Below are 20,686 nucleotides of genomic sequence, written 5' to 3' on the forward strand. Positions count from 1 at the left end.
AAGACGTTATATACAGTCACTTTGTTAATCTCTTTCAGTTTGCTATATAAAGCCTTTCATTTTGAATGCAGCTATTGTCAAATGTGATACTGTTTTCTCAAGTTTGACAGAGATTTTAGGCAAATTTATTCTTTCTAGCAAAAGGGTACATTTTCTAGGTGTATTTATTAGGCTCTCGGTCTCAGGCACAGCTGTGTCAGGTACTGAATCATATTCTTCCTGGAATTGAAATTCACACCCATAAATAGGTACCAATGACAATCTACTTCAGTTTTACAGAGAAGGACAAATGAAGGCAAATAAAGAACAGGAAAGTTCCACATACACAAAACCTTTTTATAACGACAGTTTCTAATATTATTTTCACATTTTCAATGACAAGAGGCTGTGTGTAAAGTGTGACCCCTCAAGATGAATTTGTGAAGATGTTTTATGTTATATAGCATCTGAAAACCAAGAAAGGGAAAAAAAGAGTACCTAAATGAGAAGAGAGATATTAAATATGACCAGAAAACCAGTGCAGAAATGAGAAAAGAAAATAATGCATAATAAATTCTCAGACGTAAGTAATTTGGTTAGTCATAAAAATGAGCAGTTAGCAAGTATAAGATTGACTTCATTCTTAAAAGTTTATTCAAATTTCTGAAGGAAACGGAAGAGAAAGCAAAAATATATACATTCCCACCCAAAAAGACACAATAAAACACAGACTCTTAGGCCTGAGGGCCTAAAAGATATTCGGTATTTTCCATGAAATTTCTCATAAATGTGAAGAAGCTCTGACTCTGATTACATTATTTACCCTTGAAAGCTGACAAGGACAGCAAGAATCTAGCATGTTCAGTTTAGGGTCACCACAAGATGACACCTGAAATTGAAATAAATCATTACTACGATCTACAAGGCTTTGCGTGATTTGAACTGCGCCCCCTCTCTAACCTCATCTCCTACTCTCTGGTACCCTCACTTCATCCATACTGCTCTTTCTGCAGCTCCATCCTCCAGATACCTACATAGCTTGTTCCCTCACTTTCATCAGGCTTTTACCTGAAGTTATATCCTACTGAGGCCTTCCCTGGCTGTTCTCTCTAAGACTTCAACCTCCAACCATGCCAATAATTGCTATCTTCTTTCCTCTATGCTTTACTTTTTCACACCATTCAACACACTACATATTTTACTTATTTATCTAACATATTTCTTTCCCTACTAGAATGTAAGCTTCATGAGAGCAGGGATTTTCGCTTTTCGTGGGGTCTTCTGGTCTGTTTTTTTCACTGTTGAGTCCCCAGAACCTGGCATACATAGTAGACATTCAGTAACTGTTGAACAAATGAATGCATAACCTAACAGAATATCCAGCCTTAAATAGTTTTTAAGTAAAATTCTATTTAAAGAATATTGGTATCTATGAGTAGAGTGATACACCTTCTCAAATATGAATGTATAAGGTTTTCATTTCTTCCATAAATTTAAGAAGAGTCCAGAGTTTGTCTGGCTATCATTTCTGAATACATAGGGTAACTTATAACTAGAAAGGGATATAACTTACAACAACAAAGGGATAAAATTTTCAAACAAAAGCAAGAAGATAGCATTACAATATCTTTGGCTAATGCTGACAAGAGGCATTTGTTTTGGGTTTCTACATAAAATATAACATGAATATGTACAATATTTCAATGGAAGTAGAAAAAACTCAACATACTCACTTTTCAACTTTCATCATGAATAAAATAAGTATTTTTTAAGAACTTTGATTCAACTGACTTTCAGTTGTCTCTTAATCTTCAAAACATTGTGCTCCCCATTGTTTTAATTAAATAATTGTTTTCCTTATAATTCTGATAATACGAAAATCTCATACCGTCAGATTCATACATATTAGATAAGTAAGAGGGGGAAATCTATCTGTAAAAATAAGGCTTTATATGTCAATTTTTTTTTTTTTTTCCTGAGGAAGATTTGCCCTGAGCTAACATCTGTGCCAATCTTCCTCTATTTTATATGTGGGTCACCACCACAGCATGGCTGCTGATGAGTGGTGAAGGTCCCTGCCCAGGAACCAAATCCAGGCTGCCAAAGCAGAGCGTGCCAAACTTAACTACTAGGCTGTGAGGCTGGCCCCCTAAAATTAGATTTTTATTTCAGTTGAATTCACTACAGTTTTAGTAGTCCTATTCATACTTCTAACATTTGCATTCAATTTAAGTAGGCTTTCAACAATAAAGCAAATTTTCTTATCATTTAAAATATTACTTTAAACTTTATCTCTGAGAATTTTAAGACTTTTCCATGTGTAATAACCAAACCTTAAAAGTGATAACCTGGGGCCAGCCCCATGGCCAAGTGGTTAAGTTTGCGCACTCTGCTTCAGTGGCCCAGGGTTTTGTTGGTTCGGATCCTAGACGCAGACATGGCACCACTCATCAGACAACACTGAGGTGGCATCCAACATGCCACAACTAGAAGGACCCACAACTAAAATATACAACTATGTACCAGGGGGATTTAGGGAGAAAAAGAAGAAAAAAAAAAAAAAAAAGATTGGCAACATTATTAGCTCAGATGCCAATCTTTAAAAAAAAAACAAAAAAAATGATAACCTAATAAAACAGCAGTAAAACTAACTAAACTAGTACTTTAAGGAACTTTAAATCCATGTGGAAGGATGCATATGTGTTCAGAACACCTACATTTTCGTTTCAATCATCAAGCAACTTCAAGTACCATAAAGTCTTTCTAAAAACGGGATCGAAGAGCAAGAACATGGTTCAGAACATGCTTTGTCCTGCTCACCAGGCTGCCTCTTGGCAGGAGGTACTTAGAGGTATAAGTGCCATCAGATGCTCACAACATTAAAAAACATGAGTAACGTCACTCAAATACGTAGGATACATCTATGGTTCAAATGCACCATGAAAACTTAATGTTTGTTATAGCATATCAACCTGTGCTCACTGATAGAAAAAAAATCCCTAAGCAATTCTTTAAAACCACTTAAGTCAAAGATGTGATACAGTAATAGTTATTACATTACAGGTTTCATTTCTTGTATTCTTCTTCTGGATGAATGTTTGTAGCCTTTAGGTCAACCTCTGAGAAAGAGTCTGCACTAATAGAAGGGAGTGGTCTCCCTGAAAAACAATAGGAAAATGCCAACACCACACATGTGGAATACCATCAGGTTATCAATTTATGTCCTGGGTAAATTAAATAAAGCTACTAACTTCAAAGGATATTACTGCTGTTAGTGTCTGGAGAAATGGCCAGTTTAAACTATTCCATCTGCATTTGTTTGGGATATTAGGTAGCAAATGAAACATTAGGGCAACCCAATGTACATCATTTGGATGAGAAAGAAACAGGAACTTAAAGATGCTATCTTTTTAACATGTTGTTTTGAAAGTATTTTACCTTACATCAAAAGTATTATCTGTGATATAAAATGGCAACCAAATGTATTTATTTTGCTTTTCATTAACTGTAATATGCTTGAATTATAAAATAAAGACCACTGTCTAAGTTTAGGTATTATCAGTTAACACATAAAAGAAAAAAACCATTCTCACAAATTGAAATTTACAACACACTAATTTATAATTACTCATTTAGACTCATACCAAATTTGTTTTTAAAAAGTATTCTATCGAAGAGAAAGACAATCTCTGTATGACTCCACTCATATGCGGAAGTTAAACATATAGACAAAGAGAACAGATTAGTGGTTACCACGGGAAAGGGGGGATGGGGGATGGGCACAAAGGGTGAAGTGGTGAACCAACAACACGACTAACAAACAGTAATGTACAACTGCAATTTCACAAGGTTGTAAACTATCATAATCTCAATAAAAAGTTTTAAAAACAACAACAAAACTATTCTATCGACATCTCCAAACACCATAAATGAACTCCACAGAATTAGGTTCTTCGTTAGTAATTTATTAGCAACATAAAAAAATTGAGCCACTGAGTTGACATCTTATACTTTTCGGTACAAAATATTAATTTAATAATTACTATGTTGTCCATTTTCTTGAACTCAAAATTTACTGCTGTGAAGTGACATTGTTATACAACTGGCAATGGGTTAAATTCATGTAAGGCAAGGTGCCAGTTTAGATTTGAGGGCTCTTTTTTGAGTGCCAGGAAGCATGTTCCTTAATCTTTTGTTGGCACAATTTACCCTTTCTACATTTATGACGAGTGAAAGAAACAAATGCCAGGTCAGTATCCAGAGCCAAAACACTGGGAGTTTGTTATCAAAGGAGCAGAAACTGTCATTTCTAGTGACTACCATAATAACCTCTAAAGCTATAATGTCACATAACTGAAACTGATAAAACCACATAAAAATATACCATGTAATTATGAATTGGAGGGGTAAAATGTTTATTTTTAAAAAGAATTTAACATGCCAGCAAACATTAGTGAAGTTACCTACAGAAATCACAAGTGGAAATGAATAATTAAAAGAAAGGAAATTTGACAATGGAAAGATTTCTACTGAAAAGTTAGAGACTATGAGAAAAATATTATTAATCAAGTCATTTCTAAGTGAAAATAGCTAAACAATATAAACTACATGAGCTCAATTTCTTTCGTCCTTTTAAACATGCTATTGAGGTGAGATATAGTTTGCTGATGTCTAAAATCTGGTAAAAATTCTTCAATAATTGTAAAAGTTCCAAAGGCATAAGTCATTTTAAAAATTAAGATAAGGCTGAGGATTGCCAAGGGGCATGCATCTGTGTGAGCTAAGGAATGTATCAATTAGTTTCAGGAAATTCAGAGCTCAAAGAGAACATCCAGGTCAGAAAGAAGGGGTTAGTTAGAAATCTCTAGTGAAAGAAAGAGTGGAGGCTGACATTTTGTAAGTCTTGCTAAAATTAATCACCTCTATCCAGAATCTGCACAGACATTGCTGTCCTTGGAGGTTAAGGTGCTTAGTCTCCTATTCATCAGGGTACCTTGTGACAGCCCTAAGTTAACCACATATATGAAAACAAATGACAGCTGCCTGGATCATATATACTCCTTTAAGTCATAGTTTGTCTTTAAAAAAAAAAAAAGTCCCCTCATCATTTCCTTCATTTGAATTTCTAAGTAATAAACAACTTGTTTGCAAAACAAAATGGGGTCATATTTCAACATATTAGAGTTTGGTTTTGTTTTTAGTATTTCCTCGTGCCACTTAGAATAGCCTTTTGTTTGACTTACTTATCCAGCAACCCATAAGCAAGAAAGTATATAAATAAAGTATTTGTAATTCAAGAGATGATTCAAATAAAGGCAGGATCATCTTGTAGTGTTCACTCTAAACTTGAATTCTCAAATGCTTATAATCTCTTCAAACATTACTCTGGTTAAAATATATGTCAGATTTATGATTCCAAAGAGCTCAGTTATCTGACAAGAACAGAAGCATATTAAATTTTGCATAATACATTTTTGAAATGGCTTGCACATTAGACACTAAGCAGTTATTAAATCTTGCTTTTAACCTACCAGTTTTCTAAATCTTCCCTCCACAGCTTGATTCCCAGGAGAGAAAAACGCAACTCAAACAAAAATTTTCCCTGTTTACGGCAACAAGCTATTTACTTATCTGTGCACAAGGCTGAGAAATTATGGAATGGAGATTCAAGTATTTGCCCATAGGGTATCTTACACAGACATTTTTCTTGAATTTTCATTTGTATTTTCAATTCATAAGAGGATTATATATTTTGACCCACTTATAAATTGAACGACATAAAAGAAAAACAGAAAGAGCACTATTTTCCCACTTTCTATTTAACTGACGTTGACAAGTTAGTTTGAGCTCTCTGAACCTCACTTAGCTTATTTGCAAATGGGGATAACAATACTGCCTGGTAGAACAAATGACATAATGTTAATTAAAGTATGTTGACAACTGTAAAATATTATGTAAATGTAAAATATTATATATTATGTTACTTTTAAGAGAATTAAAATTAGCTGATTATTTCCCCATCATGCCTTTTATAAAAAGGGGAAAGGACAAAAACATACTTCTGAAGTAGTCTATTTGTTATAAGAGGTTTCAAATTTAAGAAAAATTTTCCTAACAACTACAAATTATAGGTTAGAGCTAAACTTTAGAGGTCATTTAATCCAGCCATTTCAGTTTTACATATACGGAAAGAAAGACTCATGAAGGATAAATAGTACAACATATAAACAAAACAGTCACAAACGGCGGTGGAAAGGGAAGAACTAAATGCAAACTTTACGTCTCTCAATTTGTTCTGTCATTCTTGGCAAGAGAAATCTAGGGCTAGGATTAGAGGCCGGGGCAGGGGCGGGGCGGGATCAGAGGTTGGGTTAAAGTTGTGGCTGGATTATAGCAGTCATTTTAGCAAGTCAATTTTTTCTGAGCCAGCTATAATAAAAATTATGATGAGAACACATAAGAGGGTTATTATGATGAACATAAGAACATACATCATGGCTATCATGTGCATATGTGTGTTTGGTATACACCACACAATCACAGTACATTAGCTCTTACAGCAACCCTATTATTCTTACTTTACAGGTGAGGGAACTAAAGCAGAGAAGGGTTAAGTAGGTTGAGCAAGGTCCCACAACTTCAAAGTGGCTGAGCCAAGCTTTCAGTTAAGACTGCCTAGCTCCTGGGCTTTTTTTTTTTCAGAGCTGTATTGAAGTTCAGTTTATATACACAAAACTCACCCATCTTAATGTACAATTCAATGAGTTTTGATAAATTTACAGAGGTATGCCACCATCACCACCATCCAGTTTAGAAGATTTTCAACACTCCAAAAAGATCCCTCACGCCCATACATAGTTAATCCCCATCTAACCCCCAGTCCCAGGAAACCACAAATCTTCCTTCTTTAGCTATAGATGTCTTCTGTGGGCATTTCATAGACATGGAATCATACAACATGAAGTCTTTACCTCAGACTTGTTTAATCAGCATAAAAGTTTTTGAGGTTCATCTGTATTGTAGCATGTATTCGTAGCTCATTTCTCTTTTTTATTTGATAGTGTCTATTGTATGAATATACTGCTTTGTTTATCCCTCATCAGTTGATAGATATTGGGTTTTTTTCTACTTTTTTAGCTATCATAAATAATACTGCTATAAGCTTTTACATACAGTCTTTGCATGGACATATGTTTTCAGTTCTCCCGGGTAGATACCCAGGATTGGAACTGTTACTTTATATGGAAAATTTACATATAACTTGAAGAAACTGTGAAACTTGTTTCCAAAGTGGCTGTATCATTTTATATTCCACCAGCAATGTATGTAGGCTCTTGTTTTTCCACTTCCTTACCAACACTTATTAGAGCTCAAGATCTCCACCACCACCCTCTATAGGCTTTTCAGTGATCATGCACATATGTCACTGAATGTTGGAATCGGAAAGAGGGAGGAGCTAAGGGAATGGAAAAGTGAGGAAGATAGATCTTACATTTGTTCAAAGACAACCAAATCTATTTCATTTCTCTTCTGTTTGTTTGTTTGTTTGTTTGCTCTTTGCTGAGGAAGATTAGCCCTGAGCTAACATCTGGGCCAACTGTCCTCTACTTTTCTATGTGGGTTGCCGCCACAGCATGGCTGACAAGTGGTCTATGCCCATGCCTGGGATCCAAACCTGTAAACCAGGGCTGCCAAAGGGGAGTGTGCTGAACTTAACCTCTACGCCATGGGGCTGGCCCCCTCTATTCAGTTTTTTCTTTAAAAAAATTTTTAATACTTCTTGAGAGTTTTGGTTCACAGAAAAACTGAGAGAAAGGTACAGAGATTTTCTATATAACCCCTGCCCAACACAACACAGCCTGCCCTATTATCAAGATCCCCTGCTAGAATGGTACATTTCTTACAAGTGATGAACCTACGTTGACACATCATTATCATCCAAAGTCCACAGTTTACATTAGGCTTCACTCTTGGTGTTATATATTCTATAGGCTCAGACAAATGTAAAGTGACATGTATCTACTATGATATCATATATGCCAGTTTCACCATCCTAAAAATCCTCTGTGCTCTGCCTACCCCATCCCTCCCTCTTCCATAATCCCTGGCAACCAATGAACTTTTAACTGTCTTCATAGTTTTCCCTTTTCCAGAATGCCATATAGTAAGAATCACATAGTATGTAGACTTTTCAAATTGTCTTCTTTCACTTAGTAATGCAAATTTAAGTTTCCTCTATGACTTTTCATGGCTTGATAACTTATTTCTTTTGAGCACTGAATAATATTCCATTGTGTGGACATAAAACAGCTTGTTTATGTACTCATCTTGTACAGGACATCTTGGTCACTTTCCAGTGTTGATACTATGAATGCAGTTCCTGTAAACATCCGTGTGCAGGTTTTCATGTGGACTTAAGTTTTCAACTCCTGTGGGTAAATACTAAAGAGAGCACTTGAGATGATTATACTGTTTAAAAAAATTTATTAATATGATGAATTACATTGATTCTTGAAGGTTAAACTAGCTTGCAGTCCTAAGATAAACTCCACTTGATCATGATATATTTTTCTATATTGCATTTGTTTTGTTAAAATTGTGCTTATAATTTTTATATCATGAGATCTAGTCTGTAGTTTTCTTTTCCTGTAATGTTTTTGTCTAGTTTTAGAATCAGGTAATGATCGTCTCAAATAATAAGTTAGGACACAGTCTTTCAATTTTCTGAATGGCTTTGTAAAGAATTGGTATATTTTCTTCTTAAAAGTTTGGTATAATTCACCTCAACTGAAGCCACCTGGGCCTGAAGTTTTCTTTGAAGGATGGTTTTTTAATGATAATTCTTTAAAAGATATGAAACTACGAAGGTTGAGTGAGCTTTGGCAGTTTGTGTCTTTCAGGAAATTTGTCAGTTTTCTAAGTTCATGAATTTATTTGCATAAATTGTTCAAACTATTCTCTTAATATCCTTATAATATCTGTAGACTCTGTAATGATGTCACCTCTCTCATTCTTGATATTGGCATTGATATTGGTAATTTGTGTCCATCTTTTTTCTGATCAGTCTGTGTAGAGGTTTATCAATTATATTGATCTCAAAGAACTAGCTTTTAGTTTCACTGGTTTTCCATTTTAATTTTTTCCATTCTATTGATTTCTACTACTATCTACATTTTTTCTTTCTTCTACAAATTTCGGGTTAATTTGCACTTTTCTTCTAACTTTTCAAGGTAGAAGCTGAGGTCATTACTTTGAGTCCCTTCTTCTTTTCTAATATAGACATTTAGTGCTATAATTGTCTCCCTAAGTTCTGCTTTATGGGCATCAGATAAATACTGAGATGTGTTTTAATTTTCACTCGGTTCAAAATACTTTGATTTATCCTCTGACCCACTGGTTATTCATACTTGGATTTTTCAGTTTCCTAATATTTAGAGATTTTTCAGAGAACTTCCTGTCCATGAGCTCTACGCTCTACTTTATTTTCATCATGTTTACAGAACTTAAATTCTTATAAATTTATTGAGACTTTTTTTATGCTCAGAATATAGTCTATCTTGGTAAATATTGTCTGTGTACTTTAAAAGAATGTGTATTCTGGTGATGTTGCATGGAGTGTCCTATAAATGTCAGTAGGTCAAGCTGACTCACAGTATTATTGAAATCTATAACTTATGTAGCGAATATATTTTTTAAAAATCACTTACAGCAACATCACAAAAAATGAAATACTCAGTGGTATGTGTGATAAAAGATGGAAAGTCCTGTACACTAAACTCTACACAACCTTGCTGAGAGAAATCAAAGACCTATTTTACTAGAGATACCATGTCTATGGGTCAGAAGAATCAATATTGTTAAGAAGCCTATTCACCCCAAAATGGACCTACAGATTCAATGTAATCCTAATCTAAATCCCAATGAACTTTTATAGAAACTGAAAAACTGATACTAAAATTAATATGGAAATGCAAAGGACCTCTAGCAGACAAAACAATTTTGGAAAAAAAAAGCTAAATGACTAATATCACCTGATTTCAAGATTTATTATAAAACTACAGTCATCAAGACTGTGTGATATTGACATAAAGACAAAAGGATAGACAGACAAGTATTAACAGAGTCCAGAAATAGATCTACACATATATATTAAAACTGAAGGTTAAAAAGTCACAAGAGAAAAGGCAGTCATTTAAACAAGCAGTGCTGGAACAACTGGATTATCCTTATGCCAAATATATGAACTTCAAACCATTCCTCACAATATACACAAAAATTAACTTGAAATGGATTCTAGATTCAAATGTAAATTCTAAAACTATAAAACTTGTAGAAGTAAACACAGGAGAAAGCCTTTGTGACCTTGGGTTTAACAAGATTCCTTAGATACACCATCAACAACCTGATCTATAAAAGGAAAAACTGACAGTTTAAACTTCATCAAAATTAAAAACTTCTCCTCTTCAAAAGACACCACAAGAGAATAAGAAGACAAGTCACAGACTGAGGGAAAATATCTGAAAATCACATATCTGATAAAGAACTTGTATCCAGAATACATAAAGGACTAAGACTCAATTATAAGAAAGCAACCAATACAAGTTAAAAAATGGGCAAATAATTTGAACAGATACTTCACCAAAGAAGATATATGAATGGCAAATTAGTACATGAAAAGATGCTCAACATCATATGTCAGTCAGGAAAGGCAAATTAAAACCGCAAAAAGGCATGTCTACATAAATATTAGAATGGCTCAAGATTGACCAGCCCAAGAGCTGATGAGAATGTGGAAGAACTGGAACTCTCATCAACTGATGATGCGAATGTAAACTAGTATAATCACTTAAGAAAGCAATTTATCAGTTTTGAAAAATTTAAATATGCACATTCCATATGGCCCATTCATTCCACTCCTAGGTATTTTCCCTAGGAAAATGAAAGCACATGTCCATACAAAGACTTGTACATGCATGTTCACAGCAACTTCACTTTTAGTAGCCCCAAACGAAAAACACTCCAGGGGCTGGCCGAGTGGCATAATGGTTAAGTTTCCATGCTCTGCTACGGTGGCCTGGGGTTCACTGGTTCGGATCCTGGGCACGGATCTACACACTGTTCATTAAGCCATGCTGAGGCTGTATCCCACATAGAAGAACTAGAGCAACCTATAACTAGGATATACAACTATGTACTGGGGCTTTGGGGAGAAAAAAGAAAAAAAAAGAGGAAGATTGACAACAGATGTTAGCTCAGGGCCAATCTTCCTTACCAAAAAAAATTTAAAAATAAAAAGAATCGAAAAGTCTATCAACTGTTGGGTGGATAAACTGTGGTATATTCATATGATGTAATTCTACTCAGCAATAAAAAGGAATGAACTATCAATATACATTACGACACGAATGAATCTCACAATAATTATACTGAATGAAACAAAACAGACAAAAAAAACCAGTCTGTATGATTCCATTTATATAAAATTCTAAGAAATACAAACTAATACATAGTGACAGAAAGGAGACAGTGGTTGACTGGGATGGCACAGAGAATGGTAGGAGGAAGGGACTAAAAAGAGGCATAAAAAATATGGAGGTGACAGACCAGGTGGTCATCACCTTATTGTGGTTATGGTTTCACAGGTGTATACATGTGGTGATGGTTTCACAGGTGTATACATATGTTAACAGACAATAAAGTATATGTATATAAAGTGTATATCAATTATATATCAATAAAGCTATTTTCATAAAGAGAAAGAATAACAATTATGGTTATTAAAAATTAGATATTTGCCAGGCATTTTCTCAAAAATGAATGAAGGAAGCTCCACAACTGAAGAAAAAAAACAGTGACAGCTTTCATTGCTGGTGATAAAATCCAAGCTTTCAAATGAAACTTAAAATTTTGGAAAACACATACTTGCCACCATGAACTTGATAACTTCCCATTACTTTTCTGACAAGACTAGTGGTGACATTAATGAATACAATCTGTTGATATTGTATAATAAGTTGTGTGACTATTTGGAAGATCTGCATAACTTGGTCACTGGCTATGTTCCAAATGATGAAGCATCATGTTACAAAATCACGCATGGACAAAAGATGGATCCAAACTGCAAGATCAAGCAAAGGACTTAGTCTAACAATACAGAAATTTCATCAATGCAGTTTCAGATTCCACACTGCAATTCACCTTTAAGAAAATTTAGCAAAATCTAGATGAGAGAGGTGGAGCAAAATGATGGGGTGAGCTGACCCGGGATTCTCTCCCCTCCAAAGTACAACAAAGGACTGAAAAAAAACCCTGAATTTCAGCTAATGAACCCAATGCCAGGACTCAGAGACCTATAGTATCAAAAGACAGAGGACGGAGCCCCTGCTGCCTGCCTCAGAGGAGCTGGAACACTGTAGGAGAGAACCTTGCTCCCTCCCCTAGAAACTGGGATCGCTGCACGGGTCGGGAAGGAGTGGGGGAGGGGCCGTGCGACTGGGGTATCGTCCAGGACTCCCACCACCTGTACAGTGGAAACCCGCTGATGGGGGAAAGCTTCTGTGCATGGGGACCCCATAAACCTAGGGCCCTGGGAGACCAGAGAACAGAAATGATCGAATCCAGATCGGTGAGCGAGAGAAACCGTCCCTCCCCGCCCCGGCAAACTGCACTGGGCGCTGCCATCTTGCCCGAAGGCGGAGAGCTCAGAATGCATGGCACTCGACCCCCATCTAGTAGTGACAGGCTGTAACTGCAACCGAATTCTACCACCATGCGAAAAAACCGCTCCTCTACCATCCAGCAATTTATAAAAGCCCCAGATCAGAAGGAAAACAATAAAAACACAGAATTAAGTCCTGAGGACTTGGAAATAGGTAAACTAAGTGAAAATGAGTTCAGAGCAGCTATAATAAAAAAACTCAATGAGGTAGAGAGAAAGATACAGAAACAAGCCGAGTTCTGAAGTTACTTCACAAAAGGATTGAAATTATAAAGAAGAATCAAACAGAATTACTAGAGATGAAAAACACAATGGACCAGATAAAACAGAATACGGATTCCCTGAATGCCTGGGTAGACTCCACAGAAGAGCAAATTAGCATAATTGAAGATAGACAGGCTGAATGGCTCCAGAGAGAGGAAGAAAGAGAACTAAGGATTAAAAGGAATGAGGAAAGTATTAGAGAGATAGCAGATTCAATGAGGAGAAAGAATTTAAGGATCATAGGAATTCCCGAGAATGTGGAAAAGGAAAATGGAGCAGAAAGTGTGCTTAATGAAATTATAGAAGAGAACTTCCCAAATCTAGGGATTGAGGGAGAAATGTGTGTAGAGGAAGCTTTCAGATCTCCTAGATTTGTCAAGGTAAAAAGACCTACTGCAAGGCATATAGTAGTACAAATGGCAAAAATGAATGACAAAGAAAGAATACTCAGGGCAGCAAGACAGAAGAGAATAACCTACAAAGGAGCTCCTATCAGACTTTCAGTGGATTTCTCTACAGAAACCTAACAAGCTAGGAGAGGATGGAGTGACATATTCAAAACTTTAAACAATAAAAATCTTCAGCCAAGAATACTCTATCCAGCAAGAATATCCTTCAGATATGAGGGAGAAATTAAATCTTTTCCAGACAAACAAAAGTTAAGGGAATTTGTAACCAAAAGTCCTCCACTACAAGAAATCCTCAAGAAGGCTCTTATACCTGAAAAAAGAAAAAAGGGAGAAAGGGGTCACAAACCACAGAGTAGGGAGACAGATAAATAGAACCAGAACAGGATAGCAAATATTCAACTATAGCATTAGGATAAAGGTAAGGAAACTACCAAAGCAAAGACGATCTTATCACTCTAACTACAAACTCATAACACAAGTTGGAATAAGAAATGAAAATAATAATTTAGGAGGGGAAGAGCAAAGGGACTAAATTAGTTTAGGCCAAGTAAGTAAGAGACCACAAGAGAATACACTATATTATACACGAGATTCTAAAACCTCAGGGTAGACACTAAACTAAAAAACAGAACAGAGCCACAAAACATAAATAAGGAAAAATCTAAGAAACCCAGCATAAGAAATTGCAGTATCAAATGGGTAGGATAAAGCACACAGGAAGAGAAAAGCAGGAAAGCCAGATAATGAGAAACAGATTGACAGCTTTAAGTCCACATGCATCAATAATCACTCTCAATGTAAACGGATTGAACTTTCCAATAAAAAGACACAGAGTGGCAAAATGGATTAAAGAACAAGATCCAACAATTTGTTGCCTCCAGGAAACACACCTCAGCTCCAAGGACAAACACAGGCTCAGAGTGAAGGAGTGGAGGACAATACTTCAAGCTAATAGCAAGGAAGAAAAAGCAGGTGTTGCAATTCTTATATCAGACAAAGTGGATTTCAAAATAAGACAGGTAAAGAGAGACACAGAGGGACAATATACAATGATCAAAGGGACACTTCATCAAGAAGAAATAACGCTTATAAATATCTATGCACCCAACATAGGAGCACCAAGGTTCATAAAGCAACTATTAACAGACCTAAAGGAAGATGTTAAAAACAACACAATAATAGTAGGAGACCTCAACATCCCACTCACATCAATGGACAGATCATCCAGACAGAAAGTCAACAAAGAAATAGTGGAGCTAAACGAAAAACTAAAATAATTGGACTTAATAGACATATATAGTTCACTTCATCCTAAAAAAGCACAATACACATTCTTCTCAAGTGCACATGGAACATTCTCAAGGATAGACCATATGTTGGGAAACAAGGAAAGCCTCTACAAATTTAAAGAAATTGAAATAATAACAAGCATCTTCTCTGATCTTAATGCTATAAGGCTAGAAATTAATTACAAGAAAAAAGCTGAGAAAGGCACAAAGATATGGAGACTAAACAATACACTACTGAACAAGCAATGGATCATTGAAGAAATTAAGAAGAAATCAAAAAATACCTGGAAACAAATGAAAATGATAACATGCCATACCAACTCATATGGGATACAGCAAAAGCTGTATTAAGAGGAAAATCCATCTCAATAAAGGCACATCTTAACAAACAAGAAAAATCCCAAATAAGCAATCTTAAACTACACCTAACTGAACTAGAGAAAGAAGAACAAATAAAGCCCAAAATCAGCAGAAGAAGAGAAATAATAAAAATCAGAGCAGAAATAAATACTATTGAAACGAAAAAGGCAGTAGAAAGGATCAACGAAACAAAGAGCTGGTTCTTTGAGAAGATAAACAAAATTGACAACCCCCTAGCCAGACTTACAAAGAAAAAAAGGGCAAAAGCTCAAATAAACAAAATCAGAAATGAAAGAGGAGAAATAACAACAGACTCTGCAGAAATACAACAGATTATAAGAGAATACTATGAAAAACTCTATGCTAACAGAATGGATAATCTAGAGGAAATGGATAAATTCTTGGACTCCTACAATCTCCCAAAGCTCACTCAAAAAGAAGCAGACAATTTGAACAGACCAATCACAAGGAAAGAGATTGAAACAGCAATCAAAAACATGCCAAAGAATAAAACCCCAGGACCAGATGGCTTCCCTGGGAAATTCTACCAAACTTTCAGAGAGGATTTAATACCTATCCTTTTTCAAGCTATTCCAAAAAATTAGGGAGAATGGAACACTTCCTAACACATTCTATGAGGCCAACATCACGCTGATACCAAAGCCTGACAAGGACACAACGAAAAAAGAGAACTACAGGCCAATATCACTGATGAACATAGATGCAAAAATTCTAAACAAAATTTTAGCAACCAGAATTCAGCACCTCATCAAAAGGATCATACATCATGATCAAGTGGGATTCATACCAGGGACACAGGGATGGTTCAACATCCGCAAATCAATCATGTGATACACCACATCAACAAACTGAGAAATAAAAACCAAATGATCATCTCAATAGATGCAGAGAAAGCATTTGACAAGATCCAACAGCCATTTATGATAAAAACTCTGAAAAAAATGGGCATAGAAGGAAACTACCTCAACATAATAAAGGCCATATATGACAAACCCACAGCCAGTATCATACTCAATGGGCAAAAACTGAGCGCCATCCCCCTGAAAACAGGAACGAGACAAGGATGCTCTCTATCACCACTCTTATTTAACATAGTACTGGAGGTCCTGGCCAGAGCAATCAGGCAAGAAAAAGGAATAAAAGGTATCCAAATAGGGAGGGAAGAAGTGAAACTCTCGCTGTTTGCAGACGACATGATCTTATATATAGAAAACCCCAAAGAATCCATTGGAAAGCTCTTAGAATTAATCAACAACTACAGCAAAGTTGCAGGGTATAAAATCAATTTGCATAAATCAGTAGCATTTCTATATTCTAATAACGAAATAGAAAAAGAACTCAAGAACACAATGCCATTCACAATCAGAACAAAAAGAATAAAATACCTTGGGGTAAATTTAACTAAGGAAGTGAAGGACCTATATAATGAAAATTACAAGGCCTTTCTGAGAGAATTGGATGACGACATAAGGAGATGGAAAGACATTCCATGTACATGGATTGGAAGAATAAACATAGTTAAAATGTCCGTTCTACCTAAAGCAATCTACAGATTCAATGCTATCCCAATCAGATCCCAATGCCATTCTTTACAGAATTAGAACAAAGAATCCTAAAATTTATATGGGGCAACAAAAGACCCCCAATTGCTAAAGCAATCCTGAGAAAAAAGAACAAAACGGGAGACATCACAATCCCTGACTTCAAAACTTACTACAAAGCTACAGTAATCAAAACAGCATGGTACTGGTACAAAGACAGGTGCACAGATCAATGGAACAGAATTGAAAGACCAGAAATAAAACTACACATCTATGGACAGCTTATCTTCGACAAAGGAGCTGAGAGCACACAATGGAGAAAAGAAACTCTTTTCAACAAATGGTGCTGGGAAAACTGGAAAGCCATATGTAAAAGAATGAAAATTGACATTCTTTTTCACCATTCAGCAAAATAAACTAAAAATGGATCAAAGACCTAAAGGTGAGACCCGAAACCATAAATCTTCTAGAAGAAAACATAGGCAGTACACTCTTTGACATCAGTATTAAAAGGACCTTTTCGGACACCATGTCTTCTCAGAGAAGGGAAACAACAGAAAGAATAAACAAATGGGACTTCATCAGACTAAAGAGCTTCTTCAAGGCAAATGAAAACAGGATTGAAACAAAAAAACAACCCACTAACTGGGAAAAAATATTTGCAAGTCATATATCTGACAAAGGCTTAATATCCATAATATATAAAGAACTCTCACAACTCAACAACAAAAAATCAAACAACCTGATCAAAAAATGGGCTGGAGACATGAACAGACATTTCTCCAAAGAAGATATACGGATGGCCAATAGGCACATGAAAAGATGCTCATCATCGCTGATCATCAGGGAAATGCAAATCAAAACTACACTAAGATATCACCTTACACCCATTAGAATGACAAAAATATCTAACTCTAATTGTAACAATTGTTGGAGAGGTTGTGGAGAGAATGGAACCCTCATACACTGCTGGTGGGAATGTAAACTGGTGCAGCCACTATGGAAAACAGTATAGAGATTCCTCAAAAAATTAAAAATAGAACTACCATATGATCCAGCCATTCCACTACTGGGTATCTATCCAAAGAGGCTGAAGTCAGCAATTCCAAAAGTCCTATGCACCCCAATGTTCATTGCAGCATTATTTACAATAGCCAAGACATGGAAGCAACCTAAGTGCCCATCAACAGATGAATGGATAAAGAAGTTGTGTATATATACAATGGAATACTACTCAGCTGCAAAACAGAATAAAATCATCCCATTTGCAACAACATGGATGGGCCTTGAGGGAATTATGTTAAGTGAAATAAGCCAGTTAGAGAAGGATAATCTCTGTATGACTCCACTCATATGAGGAATTGAAAAATGTGGACAAAGAGAACAGATTAGTGGCTACCAGGGGAAAGGTGGGGTGGGGGGTGGGCACAAAGGATGAAGTGGTGCACCTACAACACGAATGACAAACATTAATGTACAACTGAAATCACACAAGATTGTAACCTATCATTAACTCAATAAAAAAAAAAAGAAAATTTAGCAAAATCTACTGTGTAGGTAGAACTTGAAGATGGCTTCCCAAAGATGTCCTGCCCTACCCCGTGGAACATGTGAATGTGATTAGCTATCACTCCCTAATTATGTTGTCATAGGGCACAGTCCACCTTACCATAGGGAGATTATCCAGGTGAGCCTCATCGAATTACACGAGACCTTTCAAGAAACTGGAGTATTCTCCAGCTGGTAACAGAAGAGGACATTAGAGAAATTCAAAACACTGAAGGATGTGGCATGCTGGGTATGAAGATGGAGGGAGCCACGGGTAAAAGAAGGTAGGAAACCTTTAGGAGCTGAGAGATGACCCCAGCAAGCAAGGTAACCTTAGCCCAGCGGCAAGGAAAAGTGTTCTGCTACCAGCCTGAAGGAGCATGGCAGTGGATTCTCCTCTAGTCCCTCCAGATAGGAGCTTAGCCTGTCATTCTGATTTTTGGCTTTTTAAGACCCTGAGCAGAGAATCCAGTCAAGCCTGCCTGCACTTCTAACCTACAGAGCTGTGAGGTAATAAATGGGTGTTGTTTAAAACTGCTAAGTTGTGATCCTTTGTTATGCAGCAACAGAAAGCTAAAACATTTACCATAAGCCAAAATGCACATAAACTCAGATCCAACAATACCACTGCTGAAAACTGACCCTACAGATACACTTCAAAATGATTCTTATGATATGAGTCCAAAGATATTCACTAGCAGTTTGTAAAAAGAGAAAGAATAAAAATGGAAACAGCCGAAGTATCCATAAATAGATAAACTGTATAAATCCATAAACTGTATAACTTTATAGCCATTACAAGGAAAAGGTAGAACTATATTGATGAATATGAAACAAGGAAACCGTAAGTTACATTAATAAGAGAAAAAAATCTGAAACAGTGTTATGATATTTTTTATAATTAAATTTAAAGGATCAACATAAAATCAAGGTATCTGCATTAAACATTTTTCCGGAAAAAAACCCAAAAAAATAAAAAGCAATTAGCTTTGGGATAGGATTAGATTGAGTGTGAGGTTTTCATTTTTAATTTTATTTATACCTTTCGTTACATTTTGAATTTTCTAATGAAGTTTATTATTCTTATTAATTTAAAAAATAATTAATAGATGTTACTTGTCAGTGTCCAGATAAACACTTTGCTGGTTCTCCTGCAAAGTTATCTTCTTTTGTGTTATTCAACTTGGACCTGCCATCTGGAATTTGTCATCTGTGCTCCTTTCCTCATCCATGGTAAGACCAAAATCACTTTTCTTCAAGTCTGCCCTACTCCTTAAATGTAAGTTTCTTGGTGACAACCCTTATTAACTGTGCTTCATTTGCATTTATGTGAATGTTTATATGTATTTATAATATTTAAGTATCCTATTTTAATTAAAATTATAGGCTATTCAATTGCTTTTAAAATTTTAGACTGTATCTATAATTTTTTCATAAGTATATTGAAAGCTACTTTAAGATATAGATCATAAATAGCATAAATCATCCAAACATACAGTGTACCTAACACAGACAATGCCATCTTGATGCGGATGATCATGATCTAGGAATCCTGAAGTAATATGGTAATATCAAGAAATATTCCAATAGCAAGCAAACCAGTATGATAAAATGGGACCAATTATCCTTCAATAATGGAAGAATTATGTGGACAGTATTTAATGGGTAATCTACAATATCAGGTTTACTCAATGTATATTAAAGTTAGAAATATTTTTCATATCCCTTTAAATTTCTTCTTTTAAAATGAGTAAATAGTTGTTAAAGGTAACACAGCAAATAATTTTCAGTTATTAAATATTGTATTTGTAAATATTATCTCTGATTTTCTACAAAAGATGGATGTATAGTGAAAATAACTTAAAAATATACCGTATCAGTTAGAGGTTATCCTTGTTTGTTGGCAAAAGTTGTTAACCAAAAGATCTGGAGTTTTTGAAAGTCACAATAAAGAAATACAAGGATCACTTCCTTTGTCCATACATAAAAGAGGTTCATAATTTGTAGGTAACCCAAATCATCATAGGATTATTATATACAACCAAACGAGAGGATGTGTGGTAACCAATGAACTAAATATAAGATAGTATGATCACTGTTAAGAAGTCAAACTAAGTAGACTTTTTCTAAACAGCTTTTCTCACATCAGCATTATATATAAATAAATTCCATGTGTAACTGCACTGCAATAATGTATCTTCTCTTAAAAAAAAAGGTTGGCTGACATTTTCTAGAAAATAGTGAAGTGTTATAGACTATAAAAATACCGAGTATGCGTACAAGCTCTTTGTCATCAGGAAAATGTTAAACGAAATCCTTGGAAACTTTGCAAGGAGAAATCAAAGAGACTGAAGATATAAAAGTAATAAAATATGACATTAAAATGTCATTGAGGAAACCTCTAAAATCATATTACCTGGAACCAGTTCCATAATGATGTAGATAGGCTGTCTTTGTGTGCAAACTCCTATAAGTTTGACAATATTGGGATGATCATATTGCTTGAGAATTCTGGATGAGAGAAAAGTATAATAGTTATGATTTAAATACTAAAGC

At 35.4% G+C, this 20,686-nt stretch overlaps 1 protein-coding gene across 2 annotated transcripts in view; it reads right to left on the reverse strand.

The window, feature by feature from the left end:
- Positions 1–20,686, reverse strand: part of FER (FER tyrosine kinase) — a 442,177-nt gene that overhangs the window by 138,389 nt on the left and 283,102 nt on the right. For both annotated transcript variants that reach the window (XM_046666723.1, XM_046666724.1), the window contains one exon: positions 20,547–20,641. In XM_046666723.1, coding sequence (XP_046522679.1) covers positions 20,547–20,641 — 95 coding nt within the window. The remainder of the gene's footprint in view (positions 1–20,546; positions 20,642–20,686) is intronic.

Source organism: Equus quagga, chromosome 7 (genome assembly GCF_021613505.1).
Source record: "Equus quagga isolate Etosha38 chromosome 7, UCLA_HA_Equagga_1.0, whole genome shotgun sequence".
NCBI lineage: Eukaryota > Metazoa > Chordata > Mammalia > Perissodactyla > Equidae > Equus > Equus quagga.